General features: G+C 49.5%; 1 protein-coding gene across 1 annotated transcript; it reads right to left on the minus strand.

Annotated features, from left to right (window-relative positions):
• Nucleotides 1-739: 739 nt before the first annotated feature.
• LOC130492609 (cytochrome P450 2W1-like) lies at nt 740-12,726 on the minus strand. Its single transcript, XM_056866369.1, has 9 exons — nt 12,532-12,726; nt 8,465-8,627; nt 6,844-6,993; nt 5,035-5,192; nt 4,091-4,264; nt 2,964-3,105; nt 2,607-2,791; nt 2,120-2,261; nt 740-930 (listed from the first exon to the last, which is right to left on the minus strand). Exons 1-9 carry the CDS (start codon nt 12,724-12,726, stop codon nt 740-742), a joined length of 1,500 nt encoding a protein of 499 aa, XP_056722347.1.
• Between the last annotated feature and the right edge of the window lie 6,945 nt (nt 12,727-19,671).

Raw genomic sequence — 19,671 nt, forward strand, 5'->3', positions numbered from 1 at the left:
AAGAAAAACCGCAACGTGAGCCATCAATATAATTAATGCAAAGACTCTAAATCCCCATTGGCTCTATATATCAATAAAGTATTCTACAAACACTTCTGTGTTGCATGTAATTCTATTTGTTGTATTGCATTAATTATATTGGTGGTTCACGTTGTGGTTTTTCTTCTTTTGCTTACTTCCATATCAGGACGTTACTTTGTTCTGCTAACCTCCAGGTGGTGGCTGGAGATCTCCTGCTATTACAACCGGCCTCCAGCCGACAGAGATCAGCTCACCTGGAGGAAATGGCCGCTTTGGCCATTGGACTCTACGGCGTTGAAGCCCCTCCCCAAACCCCGCCCTCCTCAGGCTCCGCCCCAGAAGCCTCCTGCCGGTGACGAAGAGGGGCCTGGCGACCCTAAGCTTTCAATGCAAATGCCTGAATGCCGAGACATAGGCGGCTTTCGATTATTGGGGGTCGCAGGGATCCTTGCAGAAGGGAAGGTTGGTAGCAATGTTCTCACATGGCCGGTGGCAGCTGAGCACAGCCAGGAGCAGCCCAGAATCAGTTGCTGAAAGGGCAAAAGAAAGTGCTTGCTGTGGATCAAACCAGCCACTAGGAGGCAGCAGTGGTTAAGGGACCGATTGTCATTGGGTCATCGTCACCATCTCTGGCCTTGGCTACTACAGGGTGGAAGACCCTGCAGTAGGAAAACCCCAGTGGAGTATTTTCCTCCCTTGTCCGAAGGCAGCCCCGGTTTTACTCCCTGGAGACGGCGCAGGTCAGCTGCGGCTGGGGTCTCAGGGTGAAGGTGGTCTTGGGGACGCTCAGGTCTATGTCCGAGATGGCGACACCCGGAGGGGGCTGGAAAGTGAACCTCTGTAGCAAGCCGGCGAAGAAGAGGAAGAGCTCCGTCTTGGCCAGGCTCTCGCCCATGCAATTCCTGCGCCCTGCAAGGGATGGGGGGGGGGGGAGAAAAGAAATTAGGGAGGGCAGAATTGCCCTCGGTTCCCGTGCCCACCCCGGCAGTGTTGTGGTTGAACTAGGAATGGGAATTAGGGGAGGGGGCGTAGCTCAGTGGTAGAGTGTCTGCTTGGCATGCCAAAGGTCCCAGGTTCAATCTCCGGGATCTCCAGTTAAAGGGACCAGGCAAGTAGGTGATGTGAATAGACCCCTGCCTGAGACCCTGGAGAGCCGCTGCCGGCCTGAGTAGACAATACTGACCATGATGGACCCAGGGTCTGATTCAGTATAAGGCAGCTTCGTGTGTTCATGGCTTTACTTATGTTTTGGGGAGGGACTATGGCTCAGTGGTAGAGCATCTGCTTGGCGTGCCGAAGGTCCCAGGTTCAATCCCCGGCATCTCCAGTTAAAGGGACCAGGCAGGTAGGTGATGGGAAAGTCCTCTATCTAGACCAGTGGTTCCCAAACTTTTCGGGCCACCACCCCTTGGTTCCACAAACTCAACCCCAGCACCCCGTACCCTATCCAACAACACAGTTGAAGGAGCCCACCTCTACACCCCCCGCTGCCCCTTTGCCTTAGTGCCCCCCTTAGTGCCCCCCCTAGGTAATCCCACCGCCTCCCAAGGGGTGGTACTCCCCAACTAGATTCTAGACCCTGGAAAGCCGCTGCCAGTCAGAGTAGACAATACTGACTTTGATGGAACAAGGGTCAGATTCAGTATAAGGCAGCTTCACATGTTGCAATCTCCCTGCTCTGAGAAACTCACTGAGCAATAGGGTTGCCAACCTCCAGGTAGTAGCTGGAGATCTCCTGCTGTTAAAAATGATCTCCAGCAGATAGAGATCAGTTCCCCTGGAGCAAAGGCCGCTTTGGCAATTGGACTCTATGGCATTGAAGTCCCTCCCCTCCCCAAACTCTCCCCTCCTCAGGCTCCACCCCAAAAACCTCCCGCTGGTGGTGAAGAGGGACCTGGCAGCCCTAGGAGCAGGGTATAATGCAATAGAGTCCACCCTGCAGGGTGGACTGGTCTCTGTAGCCTGGAGGTAAATTATGATCCCAGGAGATCTCCAGGTCCCACCTGGAGGTTGGCAACCCCACCCCTTGGGCTCCGGACCTGGTAAACTAGCCGGCCACCCACAATCCCGCATTTGTCGAAGAACGTCAACGAGATACCCAGGGAGTAAGGCACAAAGGCTTCCTTCTGAACAAACCGCCCCTCGGCGTCGAGGAAGTGGCCGGGGTTGAACTCGTGGGGGGTCGCCCAGTGATGTGGATCCAGGAGCACGGAGGTGAGAGATGGGATGACCGTCGTCCCCTGTTAGAAAAGCACAGGAAAGGTGCACTATAAGCAAGGCCTGAGCGTAACCGGTGCTTCTCCCATATCTCTAAAAGCAGCCTGACGGAGACAAATGACGTTTCCCAGGTTTGCGCCTCTGTGACTGGGGAGGTTCAGACGCCAACCTGCCCCCTGTCGAATAATAAGTACAGACTGATTTCAGCAAACAGAAAACCGGGATCTGTTGACAAGCGGCTGGGAAGGGGCTGTGGCTCAGTGGCAGAGCATCTGCTCGGTATGCAGAAAGTCCCAGGTTCAATCCCCGGCATCTCCAGTTGGCGAGGCAAGGAGGTGATGTGAAAGACCCCTGCCTGAGACACCTACCTTTGGGATAAAGTAGCCCCTGAAATGGGTGTCCACCGTAGTGTACCGTGGCACGTGGGGGAGGAGCGTGATAAACCTCTGGATCTCGTGGATCACGGCGTTGGTGTACGGCAGCTTCTTCCGGTCTTCGTAGGAGGCCCAGCCGCCCAGGTCCACCACGGCCCCAATTTCCTCTTGGACCTTCTCTGCACGAGACAAGAACGTGGGACAAGTTGGAACCGCAGGCTCTCCTGGATACGGTCTGGTCGGAACTGCGTTCTTTTTGCTCGGTTGGAGGGGAGTCAGGTTGAGGGGGAGAAACGGAGCTCTGTGCTGCATTTGTGAACAAACCGGAGCCCGCAGGGAGCGCAACCTCACCTTGAATTGAGGGGTACTTCATCATGAGCAGGACGGCCCACTGCAGTGTTGTGGCCGTGGTTTCGGTGCCGGCCATGACCAGATCTAGGATGGACGCTATCAGGTTATCATCATGGAAAAGGGTCTCTTTCTTGCTGGTGTCCTGGTGGGGGGAAACATGCGCATTTGAAACAAAGGACCAAGCGTATGCACACTTTTGACCCTCAGTGACTGCGGATTTGACGCCTGTGCCCATCATAGACTCATATGCATGCATGTATGTATTTATTTATTTTGCAAATTCTAGCCAGCCCTCCCCAGCCAAAGATCATAGAGTTGGAAGGGGCCATGCAGGCCATCCAGTCCAACCCCCTGCTGAATGCAGGATCAGCCTAGAGCATCCCTGACAAGTGCTTGTCCAGTCTCTACTTACAGACTGCCAGTGAGGGGGAATTCACCACCTCCTAGGGTTGCCAGGTCCCTCTTTGCTACCGGCGGGAGGCTTTGGGGGCAGAGCCTGAGGAGGGCGGGGTTTGGGGAGGGACTCCAATGCCATAGTCCAGTGGCCAAAATGGCCATTTTCTCCAGGGGAACTGATCTCTATCGGCTGGAGATCAGTTGGAAAAGCAGGAGAACTCCAGCTAGTACCTGGCAACCCTACCCCCTCTCTAGGTAGCTGATTCCACTGTCGAACAACTCTTACTGTTAAAAAAATTCCTAATATCCAGCCAGTAACTTTCCGCCCACAATTTCAACCCATTATTGCGAGTCCTATCCTCTGCTGCCAATCCAGACAGCCATTAAGCCTGCTTCTGGCCTTCCTGGAGTCTGCCGTTGGTCTTTTATGCATGGCTGTTTCACTCACCGTTAGACGTCGCCTCCCTCTCCCCCTGCCTTTCCCCAGGTTTGTCCGTGTTTTCCAATTTGAGAGAAAACAGGTCTCTGGAAACACGGGGAAACGCAAGGGGAAACGCAAGGGGAGAGCGAGGTGACCTCTGATGGTCAGAAATGGCATGCGTAATCAACGTCGTCGGAGGGGTGACGGCCAAAGAAACAGCCATGCATAAAAGACCAATGAGAACAGAACGGACTTGGGTCTGATCCAGCGGGCGGCTCTCGTAATTCCTGGGCTGAACCGGACCCAGTACCTCTTGCTGCTTGAAGACTAACGCGTCCGTGTAACTTCGGAGGCCGTTGGCCTGGGCGTCCCGCTTGCTCGCCTTGACGTAATCCCGGATAATGACGCGGACCTCTTCGACTTTTTGGAGTAGAAGCTTATGGTCGTTGAAAAAAAACCCCAGGAAGGGGTAGAAGTTGAACAGCTAGTTTGGGAGCAAAAGAGAGGAAAAAAAGAGAAAACAGGTAGCAGACAGAGTTAGATTAGATAGTTGAAGAAGAAGAGTTGGTTTTTATATGCCAGCTTTCTCTACCACTCAAGGAAGAATCAAACCAGCTTACAATCGCCTTCCCTCCCCCTCCCCACAACAGACACCCTGTGAGATAGGTGGGGCTGGGAGAGTGTGACTAGCCCAAGGTTACCCAGCTAGCTTCATGTGAAGGAGTGGGGAAACCAACCCAGTTCACCAGATTAGCCTCCACCGCTCATGTGGAGGAGTGGGGAATCAAACCCGGTGCTCCAGATCAGACTCCACTGCTCCAAACCACCGCTCTTAAACACTACACCATGCTGGCTCTCCAGTTAGGCATTCTGGGGCAACAGAAAAACAACTCGGCACCATCCTCTCTAAGACAGCCCTTCAAGTACTTGAAGATGGCTATCATATCCCCTCTCAGTCTTCTCTCCAGGCTAAACATCGCCAGCTCCTTCAACCTTTCCTCATAGGACTTGGTCTCCAGACCCCTCACCGTCTTCATTGCCCTCCTCTGGACCCGTTCCAGCTTGCCTACATCCTTCTTAAATTGCGGTGCCCAAAACTGAACACAGTACTTGCATCTGACCAAGGGAGCTTTGACACTTGCAAGCTCAGGCCACGAAAATCTCTTTGGTCTCTAAGCTGCTGGCTGGTCTCGAATCTAGCAGACTAGCGCCCCTGCAAGGAAATACTAGCCCCCGTGGAGAACCTTTGCTTACGTGCAGGAGGGGCGACCCAAGGAGGCACATCACTTCGTCGATCAGTTTCAGCAGAGTGAGGAAGACCGGGTCTTTGTAGTCAAACCTCTCCCCGAACAACATGGCAAAGGTGATGTTGGTGGGGGCCATGGTGAAAGTCCGGAGCCCGAAGGGCTCACCTGCAGGGAAAAGGCAGAACGGCTTCACGGCCGTCTGTCGGCAAAACCGGGACGTATCCAGCCATCCTCGGACACTGCAGAACAGGGCTTCCCCGCTTCCCTTCCCTGCATCCCTTGAAATTTTATTTCTGGGGGCCTGCAGGAATCGCTGCCTCCTCTTCCAATGACTACAAGTAAAGGTGATAACACCTTTCTTTCCCCTCATTCCCTTTCCTCTTCCTCCTCTCCCCCCCATCCCTTTCCCCTCCCTTTCCTTTTCCCTCTCCCTTTATTGGTTCCTTATCTTTTCCTGCAACCACTATGAACCCACCCTACCATCAGGAAATATTAAAGTAGATGTGAAAATAGATAGTCATCTTTTAATCTGATTTGTATATGTTTTAACTATATATTTCAATTCTGTGTTTTAACTTATATTTATTGCGTGTTTTATGTATATCTATCAACCAAAAGGGAGACTGCAGCCAAGAAATCAGAAGGAGATTGAGGCTGGGAAGGGTAGTCATGAAGGAGCTAGGAAAGATTCTGAAGTGTAAGGATGTGTCACTGGCCACCAAGACTAGATTAATTCGTGCCATCGTATTCCCTATTACTATGTATGGGTGTGAAAGCTGGACAGTGAAGAAAGCTGATAGGAAGAAAATAGATTCCTTTGAAATGTGGTGTTGGAGGAGAGTGTTACGGATTCCGTGGACTTCCAAAAAAACAAATCAGTGGGTTATAGGCCTGAACTGACCCTAGAAGATAAAATGACTCAACTGAGGCTATCGTATTTTGGTCACGTCATGAGACGACAAGAGTCACTGGAAAAGACAGTTATGCTAGGAAATGTTGAGGCAGCAGGAAAAGAGGAAGACCCAACAAGAGATGGATGGACTCAATAAAGGAAGCCACAGCCTTCAATTTGCAAGATCTGAGCAAGGCGGTCAAAGATAGGACATTTTTGGAGGACTTTCATTCATAGGGTCGCCATGAGTCGGAAGTGACTTGACGGCACTTAACACACACACATCTATCTATCTACTGTTGGAAGTAGAGCTGCCAACCTCCAGGTGGTGGTTGGAGATCTCCTGCTATTGCAACTGAACTCCAGCCGATAGAGATCAGTTCCCCTGGAGAAAATGGCCGCTTTGTCAATTGGACTCTATGGCATTGAAGTCCCTCCCCTTTCCAAACCCTGCCCTCCTCAGGCTCCACCCCCCAAATCCCCAGGTATTACCCCAACCCGGAGCTGGCAACTCTAGTTGGAAGCTGCCCCGAGCCCGCCCTGGTTGGGAAAGGGCAGGGTATAAATGGAATAAAATAAATAAATAAAATCTAGCAACTCTGGCTGGCATTGGTGTTCACATTCGCTTCTGCCTTCACTAGGAGATGTAGAATGGCATTCAAAGTTCTTGTTTTGGGGTACTGAAGACGTCCCAGTTGTCCCGTGCCGACCGGGATGTCTTCAATACCCCAAAAGAAGAACTGGAAGTTCGCAAGGTTAGTAAGTATCTAAGCTGAACAAACTGGGGGTTTGTCCTTACTTACGCGCGGCAGGAAGAAATACAGATTTATAAACCCAAGTTCTTGCCTGGGAGGGCAGGTTTTGTGTTGGGCCAGCCCTGTGTGTGGCGGGTGCTGGGATTGTCAAGACCCCCCCCCCGCTCACCTTCGAAAGCTTTAATGCTCTCGATAAGGAAACCGAGTTCTTCGGTAATCTGTTCCTCGAGGAATTTCTTCCCCACGCCAAGATTGCGCATGCTGGCCATCGTGAACCTTCGGGTCGTCCTCCAGAGCTCTCCCGTCGAAAAGAAGACACCTGGGTACACGAAGGCATGAAGGCCATTTGTGCAGGGCTGTTTCCCCACAGTCACCCCCGCCGACTGCTCCGGCGCTTCATTTTGATTTCACACGCCTTTCCCGACCGTCAGAGGTCGCCTCGCTCTCCCCGCGCATTTTGCCCACATTTTCCGGATTCTCTGTAAAACAGCATCTGGAAAACACGGGCAAAACGCGGAGAAACACGCGGGGAGAGCGAGGCAGCCTCCGACAGCCCGGAAAGGCATGCGTAATCCAAACAAAGACCTGACCTCGTTAGATGGGTGACCGCAAGGGAAACAGCCGTGCGTAAACGGCCTGATACTGAATAATACCCTTGGTCCATCAAGGTCAGTATTGTCTACCCAGACCGGCAGCGGCTCCCAAGGGTCTCAGGCCGAGGTCTTTCACATCACCTACTGCCTGGTCCTTTTAAACTGTAGGTGCCGGGGATTGAACCTGGGACCTTCCGGGACATATTGTTGCGAATAAGGCCCTGCTACGGGTGCTCTTAAGATGAGCCCTCCAGGCCAAATTGGTTTGGAAGTGATTTCCTAAATAACAGAAATGGGTAACTGGCCCTGTGGGTTTCCCATTGATTTGCCAGTCATACTCCTTTGGGAGATTAGATTTAGAAAACACCATCGCCTTATATTCCCTGGGTATGGTGCAGCTACATCGAATGTTGCCCGCTTTTTGGCCAGAGTGGCTGCTCTTAAGAAGAAAGAACTCTCAACGCCTACCTCTGGTAATTTTTAGTCAGTTCGCTCCGCCCCCAGTTTATTTTAGTTAGGATTTTTACTTATTGGGCTGTCGCCTAATTTTTAGCATTGTTAACTTAAGATTGTATTATCCTTATCATGTTTACTATGTATTATGCTTCCTATCCTCCCTCGTCTTCTCCTCCCTTGGTCAAAGGCTGCGGTCATAGACCTAACAATAAATTAAATTAAATTATATTCCCTGGGTTGATTGTCAGCCCTTCTGCATTACAGTACTCCGAGAACACCCTCAATAATAGTTGGAAGCCCATTGGAGATCTAGCTAACAGAAGCGCATCATACACATATAATAACACTGATCTGGGGATGCTAGCCAACATAGGAGATTGGAATTTGAGGTTTCATAGAAAGAGTGCTATATAGTTTACACAGAAATTAAACAATAACAGAGCTATCTTTGCCAAAGGGATTCATTTTTTTAAAATTATCTGGGAGGAGCAAGAATTAAAGCCATTCTATGCCCTGACTTGGATAGCCGCAGGCTAGGCTGATCTCCTCGGATCTCGGAAGCTAATCAGGGTTGGCCCTGGTTAGTATTTGGATGGGTGACCTCCAAGGAATACCAGGGTGTGCCGTGGAGGTAGGCGATAGCAAACCACCTCTGAACGTCTCCTGCCTTGAAAACCCTCCGGGATCGCCATAAGTCAGCTGTGACTTGACGGCACCCCAAAATCCCCACGCCCTCCTTACCATTTCCATGCTGAATCTCTTCAAAGATGGGTATCGGCGGCCTGTCCACAAATTCATCCGTGAAGTTGACCAGGGCGTCCCTCACTGCTTCGTAACCGGTCAGGACGACGGTTTTCTGGAATCCAAAATGGAGGGTGAACACGGGCCCGTATTCCTTGGCAAACTGGAAAGGAAGGCAGGTAGTGAAGCAGCCACACGGTACTGAAAACGATTCCTTTTATATTAGACTGCAGAAACAGGGGTCCCTTTGTGGTAGCGTTGCCAGGTCCCTCTTCACTACCGGCAGGAGGTTTTTGGGACCGAGCCTGAGGAAGGCAGGGTTTGGGGAGAGGAGGGACTTCAATGCCATAGAGTCCAATTGCCAAAGCAGCCATTTTCTCCTGGTGAACTGACCTCTACCGGCTGGAGATCAGTTGTACTAGCAGGAGGTCTCCAGCTAGTACCTGGAGGTTGGCAACCCTACTTTGTGGGGTCTGAAGGAACAGAGAGTAGGCGCTGTGCGGGAACTAAGCAGGCGTGGCGAGTATTGCCAGCTCGGTTGGGAAATTCCTGGAGAGTTGGGGACGGAGTCTGGGAAGGGCGGGGTTTGCAGAGGGGAGGGACCTCAGTGGGGTGTGATGCCATCAAGTTAGGGTTGCCAGCTCTGGGTTGGGAAGTACCTGGAGATTTTGGGGGCAGAGCCTGGGGAGATCGGGGTTTGGGGGAGGGGAGGGACTTCAATGCCATAGAGTCAATCGCCAAAGCGGCCCTTTTCTCCAGGGGAACGGATCTCTGTCACCTGGAGATCAGTTGTGATAGCGGGAGATCTCCAGCCACCACCTGGAGGTTGGCGACCCTATGTAGAGTCCACCCTCCAAAGCAGCCATTTTCTTCAAGGGGACTGATCTTTGTCATCTGGAGATCAGTCGTAATTCTGGGAGATCCCCCGGTCCCACCTGGATGGCCACCCTAAGGGACTATTGTTCCCGTCTTCATAGAGTTCCCAATTCCTTGAACGTGACTGTCTTGCTTCTAACGGAGCTTTTATGAACGACTGGGGCCAGGGGTTTATTATGTGCCAACAGCTGGGGTGTGTTTTTTTGGCAGACTACATGTTATATAGTAGTCCTTATGTTATGTTCCCTTAATAGCCTATTCTGAGGAAGATTAATCATCGAAACAGGAAGATTACCGGATCCCTGTATTCCTACTCTCTTGATACAGGTCAAGGGAACTCTACAGCAGCTCTTTATGTCCAAGAATTCATGCTACATAGCAAACAAAGTGGATAGCCTTGCAGGCACCTTTACCAGGTTCACGCTGTGAACTAAAAGGGTCATATTTCTTGGACATTTTGTATTTTTGTACTTTTGTATTTCGTATATGACTGTATTTTGTATACAAGCTATGTCTTGTTACATGTGTTTGCACCTTGCTGCACTTTCTTGATACATTTATAACAACGCTCACCCTTGCATATTACTTGTTGTTTGGCCATTCTGTTGTTCCTTATCTACAACCTCCAGGTAGTAGCTGGAGATCTCCTGCTATTACAGCTGATCTCCAGCCGATAGAGATCAGTTCACCTGGAGAAAATGGCTGCTTTGGCAATTGGACTGTATGGCATTGAAGTCCCTCCCCTCCCCAAACCCCGCCCTCCTCAGGCTCCGCCCCAAAAACCCTCCCGCCGGTGGCAAAAAGGGACCTGGCAACCCTACACATGGAGGTTGGCGACCCTACCGCGCAGTCACCTTCTCCCTCCCCACTTGCCTTCACCACCCTTCCACCTGCCCTGCGGTAGAGTTGCCATCCTCCAGCTGGTGGCTGAAGATCTCCCACTATTAGAACTGATCTCCAGGCAAAAGAGATCTGTTACCCTGGAGAAAATGGCTCTTTTGATGGGTGGACTCTATGGCATTGCGCCCTGCTGAGGTCCCTTCCCAAACCCCGCCCTCTCCAGGTTCCATCTCCAAATTTCCAGATATTGCTCGGCCTAGAGTTGGCAACCATACCCTGTGTCCTTCTGTGCCGGCAAGTATAACTGACGTCATTGGATAGATTAAGAGATGGGAGTAGTAGTCTGGTTGCAGACAGAAATAACGATTTATCGTTTGCTTGTCTCACTGAGTGGTGTTAGAGCGTATCTTTGTTTCTTGTCTGTTTATCTCACTGAAAACGGAATATATTGAGCCATTTACTCCTTAAACGTGTTCTATGGATTTCTAGTAATGTCAATATGTGTATTTACGTGAGCGTGATAACAGTAATAAAAATATAAGAAGAACTATGTTTTAACCTCTTAATTCCTTATATCTATATGCCTACTTCTCAAGTGTGGCCCCCATCTACGGATATCTAAATCTGCAGATCAGGGCCACGCTGACACTAAACAGATTTTCCTGCAAACTTGGGGGACCTCCCGCTGTTTGCAGAAAAATCTGAAATCTTAAAAAAAAAGAAAAGCATTGGTGGGTTTACCCCCCCCCCCCAATGTAAAGTATTGTCTTTCCACCCGAATAGAGTTCCTGAGGTGGTAAACGTTAGTGCTAGCACCTTTTTTGGGTAAAAAAAGAATTGACTATAATGAATGGAAGATGGCGTCCTGAGCAGACACGCCGCTCCTGCCTGCACTGTGGTTTTAAGAGAAAGATTTTACTTCAACCTTTTCATCTGTCAGCCAAGTTGGGAAGTGGAATCACCGCTTATGACTCCTAGATTGCCTAGCTTTCTCTTCTGGCAAACGAGCTCTACATTGTCGCTTTTTAAAAACTATAATAAATAAGTAAATAATAAACATTGTGTCTTCCTTATTCAAAAAAGTATCTTAATTTCTTGCATCTCATTATGGCGAAATAAATACCTGCAGATGTTCCCTTGGCGACAGTTGTTTCCAAACAACCCTTGTCTTTAGGGAACAGTGTCAAATCAATACAGTAAAATCTCGCAAGTGATTCTTGCTAACCAGTACGTGGGAGGGAAAATAATTGCACATTGACGGGGCGGGGGGGGCACACATTTTGTTCTTTTAAGAAATCCGTCACTGCAATCTGTATGTTTACTCTGGAGTAATCTGGTTTAGAGTCAGAGGGACTGGATGAAATATGTTTTTTAAAAATCAAAGAAATAATGATTCTATTGATCTATAAAGTAAATGTATTTGCGATCTAATACAAAACGGAGCATTGGTTTAAACATATCCCAGAAATATCACCTAGAGTACTGTGTTCAGTTCTGGGCACTGCAATTTAAGAAAGATGTAGACAAGCTGGAACGTGTCCAGAGGAGGGCAACAAAGATGGTGAGGGGTCTAGAGACCAAATCCTATGAGGAAAGGTTGAAGGACTGGGTATGTTTCGCCTGAAGAGGAGGAGACTGAGAGGGGATATGATAGCCATGTTCAAGTACTTGAGGGGCTGTCATATAGAGGCGGGTGCCGAGTTGTTTTCTATGCCCCAGAAGGTCAGACCAGAACCAACGGGTTGAAATTAAATCAAAAGTGTTTCTGTCTAGACATTAGGAAGAATTTTCTAACCGTTAGAGCGGTTCCTCAGTGGAACAGGCTTCCTTGGGAGGTGGTAAGCTCTCCTTCCCTGGAGGTTTTTAAGAGGAGGCTAAATGGCCATCTGTCAGCAACACTGATTCTATGACTTTAGGCAGATCATGAGAGGGAGGGCACCTTGGCCATCTTCTGGGCATGGGTGTGTGGGAGGGGGTAGTTGTGAATTTCCTGCATTGTGCAGGGGATTGAACTAGATGACCCTGGTGGTCCCTTCCAACTCTATGATTCTATGATTCTAAGGTGAAAAATAAATTAAAATATCCATATGGATGTGAGGGCCATCTGGCTGCGACATCTGTCACCCCATTGATCGCCAGGGTTGATTTGGCTGATCTGGCTGGCTAGGTGGGTGTCCCCTACCTCCCTCACTGCTCCATGTGCGTCCCTCCCGAAGCTGTGCGCTCGGCGGAAGAGGACGACCATCCCAGATAGAAGGAGTGTACCGTTCTTCGGTCAAGAGTATATCCATATTGAATTTGCAGAGCAGGGCATTTAGTATAACTTGCGCAAAGCTGTTTTTGCATCCTACCTTCAGTAAGGATTTGTCTTGTCTCTTGATATCCAGCAAATGCAGGTTGCCGATGATCGGAAGGGGCTTCGGACCAGGTGGCCATTTCAAAGCCGATTTCCCAGAACCGGTTGCAAAATAGGAGACGAAAAAGACCAGTGCGCACAGGAGGCCGACGAACGCAGGGTAAGAGAGGAACAACGTTAGCAGTGCCATCGCAGCGCTCACAGGAGCGTGCCGAGTTGTTATGGGGGGGAGGAAACTGGTGCGCCGCACCTGTCCGTCACCCGCTTTCCATCGCCTCTTCAGCGATTGCTGCAAAGGTGTGCCAGACTTCCAAATAAAAGCGGTGACCCCACCCTCTTTAAACACTTATGGAGAATGCAGTCCAAGCAGTTTGCAAAGTTTGATTGCGGAGCCATGGGGAGGTGTCAGGTTACGGACCCTGCATGTGGGGGCAGAAGCAGGCGAAACGGATTAGGCATGGGTCTGAACCCCCCCAGGGCCAAATTGTACATCATGGTGGTGGTGTGGGGAGATTGCCTTACTTTAAAAACCACATTGGTTGGTCGCCAGTTTGCGGCGGGGGGGGGGACAACTTTTCCCACTAGGTACCAATTTCCAGGTCCAGCAACCCCACCCCTACACTGGGGGGAGGAATACATTAGAAAAGCCCTGCTGGATCAGACCGAGGCCCATCAAGTCCAGCAGTCTGTTCACACAGTGGCCAACCAGGTGCCTCCAGGAAGGCCACAAGCAAGACCACTGCAGCAGCATTGTCCTGCCTGTGTTCCACAGCACCTAATGTCATAGGCATGCTCCTCTGATAGAGAATAGGTAGTTATCATGACTAGTATCCATTTTGACTAGTAGCCATGGATAGCCCTCTCCTCAATCAATCAATCATTTATTTTACGGTCATTTGACCAAAAAAGAACAGATCTAATCAGAAGTATCAGAAATTTACAATAAAAACAGTATCAATCAGTCAAAGAACACACAAAGTAAAATATATCAATAAAATCCCATAACTAAAAAGACAAATACGCTAGTTTCTAAAATGTTATCAATCAGATTTTATCTATTTATAAATTGCATCCTTTCGGGTCCTATATATAGCAACACAAAAATTCACCACACATCTCGAAGTCTGTGGATTACTATCCTCCAGTAGTCGTTGAATAGCCCTCTCCTCCATGAACACTTCCACTCCCCCTCTTCGAGCCTTCCAGCCTGTCCCACGTAGTGTCTTGAGATCACATTGTACCATATTGTGGGGAAGACTTCCTGCTTTTGCACAGGAGGTACCATAGCTCCCAGGAAGGTAAATTTCTGAGCAGGTGGGTGGGTGCATGCGTCTGGTCTCCAACGCACCGGCATGCCAGCGATTGCATGTGGGCGCTAAGACCAAAATCCCATGCACATAGACGGCGCTGGAACCGAGCTTCTTGGCTTTTGCGTCCCAGGTGATTTTGGAACACCCAAACAAGTTTAATCCCTACTAAACATGTTTCAGCTCTTTCTTGTTAATGCTTTCCCACTGGCATGTAGGTCTTGTCTGGCGGCTTTCTCTGCGGTTGGCACTTGCGCCAGGGTAGGGTTTAGTGATTACGAATAGGGATGGTGTAACCAGCTGCTTAAACATCAAGGATAAACTTATCCTGTTTCTCATCTCTGCCGTGCTCCAAAGGATGCAAATGAGCCCTAATTCCTGGGTTCTTGTTCTCCTGTTCTGCACCTGGCAAGCTGGCAAGAAGGATCAAGGGTCATGGGAAAGTGGCAGGCAGGCAAAGGCAGGGCAGGACCCCGTAGTCAGGGCCGGGCCTGGAGACTAGAAATCTGCAGGATTACACAGGGAACTAAGAGTGCCTCCCTTTCCGGTAGCCAGGGCTGGCCCCCTGACCCTGCAAAAGTCCAGAGCATGGGTCCCCAACATGGCACACGTGGGTGCCACGGCACCTGCCAATACTTTTTCTGGTGCCCGCCAAGTATTTTTAAGGGAGGGGTGAAGCCCAACAGGGCTTCTGATTGGCCACTGAAAGTCTGTTTGGCTGCGCCAATTAAAATAATGTTGTTCGGGAACACCTGCCGCTACAGTATTGGTTTTATTCCCTCTGTCTCACTCTGATTTCCCAGTGTACTTAAAAAAAAATGACTCCTCTTGTTCCCTTCTTCCTCTGGGTGTGTGGTTGGCTCCACCTCCCACAGGGGCCATTTTGTGGTTGCGCCCACCGCCCGATGTCATAATTCCAAAGGTGCCCACAGGCTCAAAAATGTTGGGGACCCCCTATCTCTAGAGTTAGGTCAGGAGCCAGCATGGTGTGGTGGTTAAGAGCGTTGGACTCTGATCTGGAGAACCGGGTTTGATTCCCCACTCCTCCACATGAGCAGCGGACTCTAATCTGGTGAACTGGGTTTGATTCTCCACTCCTCCACATGCAGCCAGCTGGGTGACCTTGGGCTAGTCACACTCTCTCAGCCCCACCTACCTCACAGGGTGTCTGTTGTGGGGAGGGGAAGCGAAGTTAATTGTAAGCCTTTTTGATTCTTCCTTAAGTGGTCGAGAAAGTGGGCATATAAAAAGCAACTCTTCTTCTTCTTCCTTCTTCTTCTTCTTCTTCTTCTTCTTATTTCTTTTTTCTATTTTGCCTTTCCACCCAAATGGGGTCCCCACGGTGGTGAACATCCAAACATTAAAACATCTGAAACAATTAAACCCCCTTTAAAATGTAAAGGCATAATATTTAACAACCCCATAAAGACATATAGACATACGAACACAACACAACCAAGGAAGAGGGCCAATAAAAGGTTATTGGTGGGTATATTTCGCAAACTGTCCAAGTGGGAGAACCAGAAATCTGTGGATATTTCTACTACAGTTTTTTTAAAACAACTCAAACATGGGAAATCTTTACATAAACACCCCTCCTGTGTGAAAAACGAACAGATTTGAGGAATAGAAAAGTGGGGGGGGGGAAACAATGGTCATATCTCAGTAGGAGCTCAAATGGTGTTCTTCTTCTTCATGAATCGCACACTTGAGTAAAAGGGAAAAAAATAAAACCCAGAACAACTTTGACGCATGTCATCATCTGGATGGATTCCTCTTGCCAAGTATGCGCCCGGCCCTCCTCTCTGGACCTCTGCCTGTGATTGACAGAGAGAACGTTGTCCCCTGCAAGCTTAAATGGTCTCGTACAAAAGATTTTGGATGTTCGACTCGAGCGGTTAAATGACAAGGTTACTCGGGGCTGCCGTAAGGACAAGAAATTCCTGTCTGGAGAATGCCTCTGTTTTGTGTCAGCTCTCTGAAGGGCCGGCGTACGTGCTTCTTGGGTTGAGCGCACATGGAGGGTAGAAAGATGGCTTGTGTTCCCCTCCCTGTCTCAGTGTAGGGTTGCCAACCTCCAGGCAGTGACTGGAGCTCTCCCGCTATTACAACTGATCTCCAGGCGACTGCAATCAGTTCCCCTTGAGAAAAATGGCTGCTTTGGCAATTGGACCCTACGGCATTAATGTCCCTCCCCTCCCCAAACCCTGCTCTCCTCAGGCTCCACCCCCAAAATCTCCAGGTATTTCCCAATCTGGAGCTGGCAACCCTACCTCAGTGGGAGTGGGGGTCCATCTTGAACTGGGGAGAGACGGCTTCCATGCCAAATCACTGCAACCCTACATCACTATCTGGTGTGAAAGACAGTGTTGTGTAGTGGTAGGGCATGGATGACCCAGGTTTTCTCTACGTGTTAAGGAGAATCAAACCAGTTTACAATCTCCTTCTCTTCCTCTCCCCACAACAGACACCCTGTGAGGTAGGTGGGGCTGAGAGCTCTGAGAGAGCTGGGACTAGCCCAAGGTCACCCAGCCGGCTTCATGTATAGGAGTGGGGAAACCAACCCAGTTAACCAGATTAGAGTCCACCGCTCATGTGTAGAAGTGGGGAAACAAACCCGGTTCTCCAGATTAGCGTTCACCGCTCATGAGGAGAAGTGGGGAAACAAACCCAGTTCTCCAGATTAGAGTCCACCGCTCATGTGGAGAAGTGGGGAAACCAATCCGGTTCACCAGATTAGCATCCACCGCTCTAAACCACTGCACCACGCTGGCTCACTGGTAGGTGGGATAAAAGGAAATAAATAAGAAAGAGTGTGAATCTCCCCTCCAGTGCATTAATTTTCTACCTACATAAAAGGGGTTTTCTTTCCCTACAAAGGAACATTCAAGGGCTGCAATCTGCGACCTCCAGTTTGAATTGGTTCAGTCCGTACAACTCACCTGCCTCATAAAGTGGCTGATTAATGCATAATGATTAATGCATAATGCATAGGGTTGCCAACCTCCAAGTACTAGCTGGAGATCTCCTGCTATTACAACTGGTCTCCAGGAGATCTGTAATTGGAGTCTATGGCATTGAAGTCCCTCCGCTAACCAAACCCCGCCCTCCTCAGGCTCCACCCCCAAAACCTCCCGCCAGTGGTGAGGAGCGACCTGGCAACCCTAATAACGCAGGGGTCTCTAACCCTTCTGAGCCTGTGGGCATCTTTAGAATTCTGACATAGGGTGGTGGGTGCAACCTCGAAATGGGTGCAGTGTAGGGTCGCCAGCTCCAGACTGGGAAATACCTGGAGATTTTGAGGGCGGAGCCTGAGGAGGGCGGGGTTTGGGGAGAGGAGGGTCTTCAATGCCATAGAGTCCAATTGCCAAAGCAGCCATTTTTTTCCAGGGGAACTGATCTCTATCGGCTGGAGATCGATTGTAATAGTAGGAGACCTCCAGCTAGTACCTGGAAGTTGGCAACCCTAGGTAGAGGAGTACTAAAGAGTCAACGTGAGGCTTACAGAAAAATGTCATTGCCGCCATGTCTGTCTTCCCTTTTCCTGGCACTGGATCGCCCCGTCATGACAAGAAAGGCTGTGTTTGTCATAGGAAGGGATTAATTGCTGTTCACCAGATATTTAAAACCTGCCCGAGGGTAGATCAGCTTTAACATTATCTCTGTGCCGGAGGGAAGTATGGGGCTCATCCATTATCAGCCAGAACAGCCTTGTGACGATTGATTCCCTTAGCATTTCATGCATGCGGTACCTGACATACATTCGGGGCAGATTACACATGCAATGTAAACAGCTTTGCAAATCCAGAAGAAGCGAACGTTGTCAAAACTCTGCATATTTTCTACCCCATTGAATGGCAGGTTGATGGCCTGGAAGACAGCTTCTTTACCAAAATGGCAGGCGTGGCTGATGAAGGTAATGTCCTTTGTCATCTCGGAATGTTTCTTTCCATTAAGCTTTGTGATCGAATTTGTGTGGCAGGTGTTTTCCTTCACCTGAAAACTTCAATATTTAGTTTCAGCAGCGGGGGGCAGGACATTTGTTTTGTAGTGTTACCCAAAACTGGCTTCTAAGTTTTAGTCCTCTTGGCAAAGTGGGACTTAGGTCCCACTGGGATGGCAAGAGCCTTTCTTGAAAACGGGGTGATGGACTTCTTATTTTTCAGCAAAGAGATTTGGACCGAGTGAATGTGCGGTTTTGCATATATATCCTGTTAATTAGGTCCCACGGCCAGGAAACCTTAATCAATTCGGGTTCTTATCACCCTGGTTGGAAAAGACTGTTACCAGTAAGAAGATACTGACTTAGAGTTGCCAACCTCCAGGTATTTCCCAACCCAGAGCTGGCAACCCTATTCATGAATACAACAGAACTCATATTATTGAGGGCCAGCCAAAACGAGAGCCAGCATGGTGTAGTGGTTAAGAGGAGTGGTCTGCATCAGAGCTCTAATCTGGAGAACTGGGTTTGATTCCCCACTCCTACACATGAGCAGTGGATGCTAATCTGGTGAACCGGGTTGGTTTCCCCACTCCTACACATGAAACCTGCTGGGTGACCTTGGGCTAGTCACAGCTCTCTTAGAGCCCTCTCAGCTTCACCTACCTCACAGGGTGCCTGTTGTGGGGAGGGGAAGGGAAGTTGATTGTAAGCCGGTTTGATTCTTCCTTAAGTGGTACAGAAAGTCGGCATATAAAAACCAACTCTTCTTCTTCTTCTCTTATGACTTTGGGACACTTTATATAGCAAACAAGAAGAGCCCCGCAGGATCAGAGGGTCCATCTAGTCCAGCATCCTGTCTCACACAACGGCCAACCAGTTCCCCTGGAGGGCCAACTACAGGGCCTAGAGGATGAGGCCTTCCCCAGATGTTGCTTCCTGGCACTGGGATTCAGAAGTTGACAGCCTCTGAATGTGGAGGTTGTAATTCGGGGAGATCTCCAGGCTCCACCCGGAGGATGGCAATGCTACGGTTATAGTATGTGTTAGACGTTAGAACAGGGAGAGGTCAGGGAGGAGGCTAATGTGTTTTAGCCCTGGGGCAGAGGGTCATTGAGGTTGGCCAGGGTGGGACGCGCCAGAGATCTGTCGTAACTTTTCCCCTGTGCATCAGGGGATGTGCTTGCCAGTGCCTAAACACGTCCTGTGAGGCTTCCCCATCATGCCAGGTTTCTCGGCCAAGCCCTGCAGATATTACAAGGAACTTGGCAAAAATGTGGTGAAAGAAGAAAAAAGACTGGGGCTTTTAGGGGCAAAATCGGGCCTCTGGAGAGTGTCCACACATTATAGATAGCTAGTGGGGGACAGATGGACAGATAAGCAAGAGCCCTTTAGTCAAGAGCCAGTGAGGTGGTCTGTGGAAGCTAGGTAAGATCACCTTTTAGGACCTCAGAGGGGGGATGCTTCTGTGCGTAAGGCCCCACTCGCTTCCCGGAACGGGTGCCAGTTCTGCACGCCAAGTTCCGGATCAGTAGATTTGACCGTCTGATGAAAAGTTTTGATCTTCTTGATTAATTCTTGCAACCGGTTTCTGTTTCTGGCCGGAGGGACTGCTAATAGGATCATTTGAGCCGCTAAATGTTTTGTGCGCTGGGGTTTTATGCGCTCTTGAAATTTTTATTGGGCTGGGCTTTTAGTGGTTCATCAGTTTGCATGATTTTATGTTTCCGTGATGTGTCAGCCGCTTCAAACAGGTTTCTGAAGGGGCACTACAGAAATATTTTAAATTAAATAAACATAGTATATTATGGTTAGATAAAGAGCACTTCCAGAATAAGATCTGTTTTGCTAGAGCGGTGCGACATTTTGTTTTGGCGCATTCTGTCTG

This window comes from Euleptes europaea, chromosome 21, assembly GCF_029931775.1.
Source record: "Euleptes europaea isolate rEulEur1 chromosome 21, rEulEur1.hap1, whole genome shotgun sequence".
Lineage (NCBI taxonomy): Eukaryota > Metazoa > Chordata > Lepidosauria > Squamata > Sphaerodactylidae > Euleptes > Euleptes europaea.

Bases quoted from the DNA above. Each gene is read 5' to 3' on its own strand.
- LOC130492609 (XM_056866369.1), bottom strand. From the start codon at position 12,726: ATGGCACTGCTAACGTTGTTCCTCTCTTACCCTGCGTTCGTCGGCCTC. The intron at 8,628-12,531 runs GTAGGATGCAAA...CTTCCTTTCCAG, and splicing joins AAGACAAATCCTTACTGAAG to TTTGCCAAGGAATACGGGCC. The intron at 6,994-8,464 runs GTAAGGAGGGCG...TCGTGTACCCAG, and splicing joins AGAGATTCAGCATGGAAATG to GTGTCTTCTTTTCGACGGGA.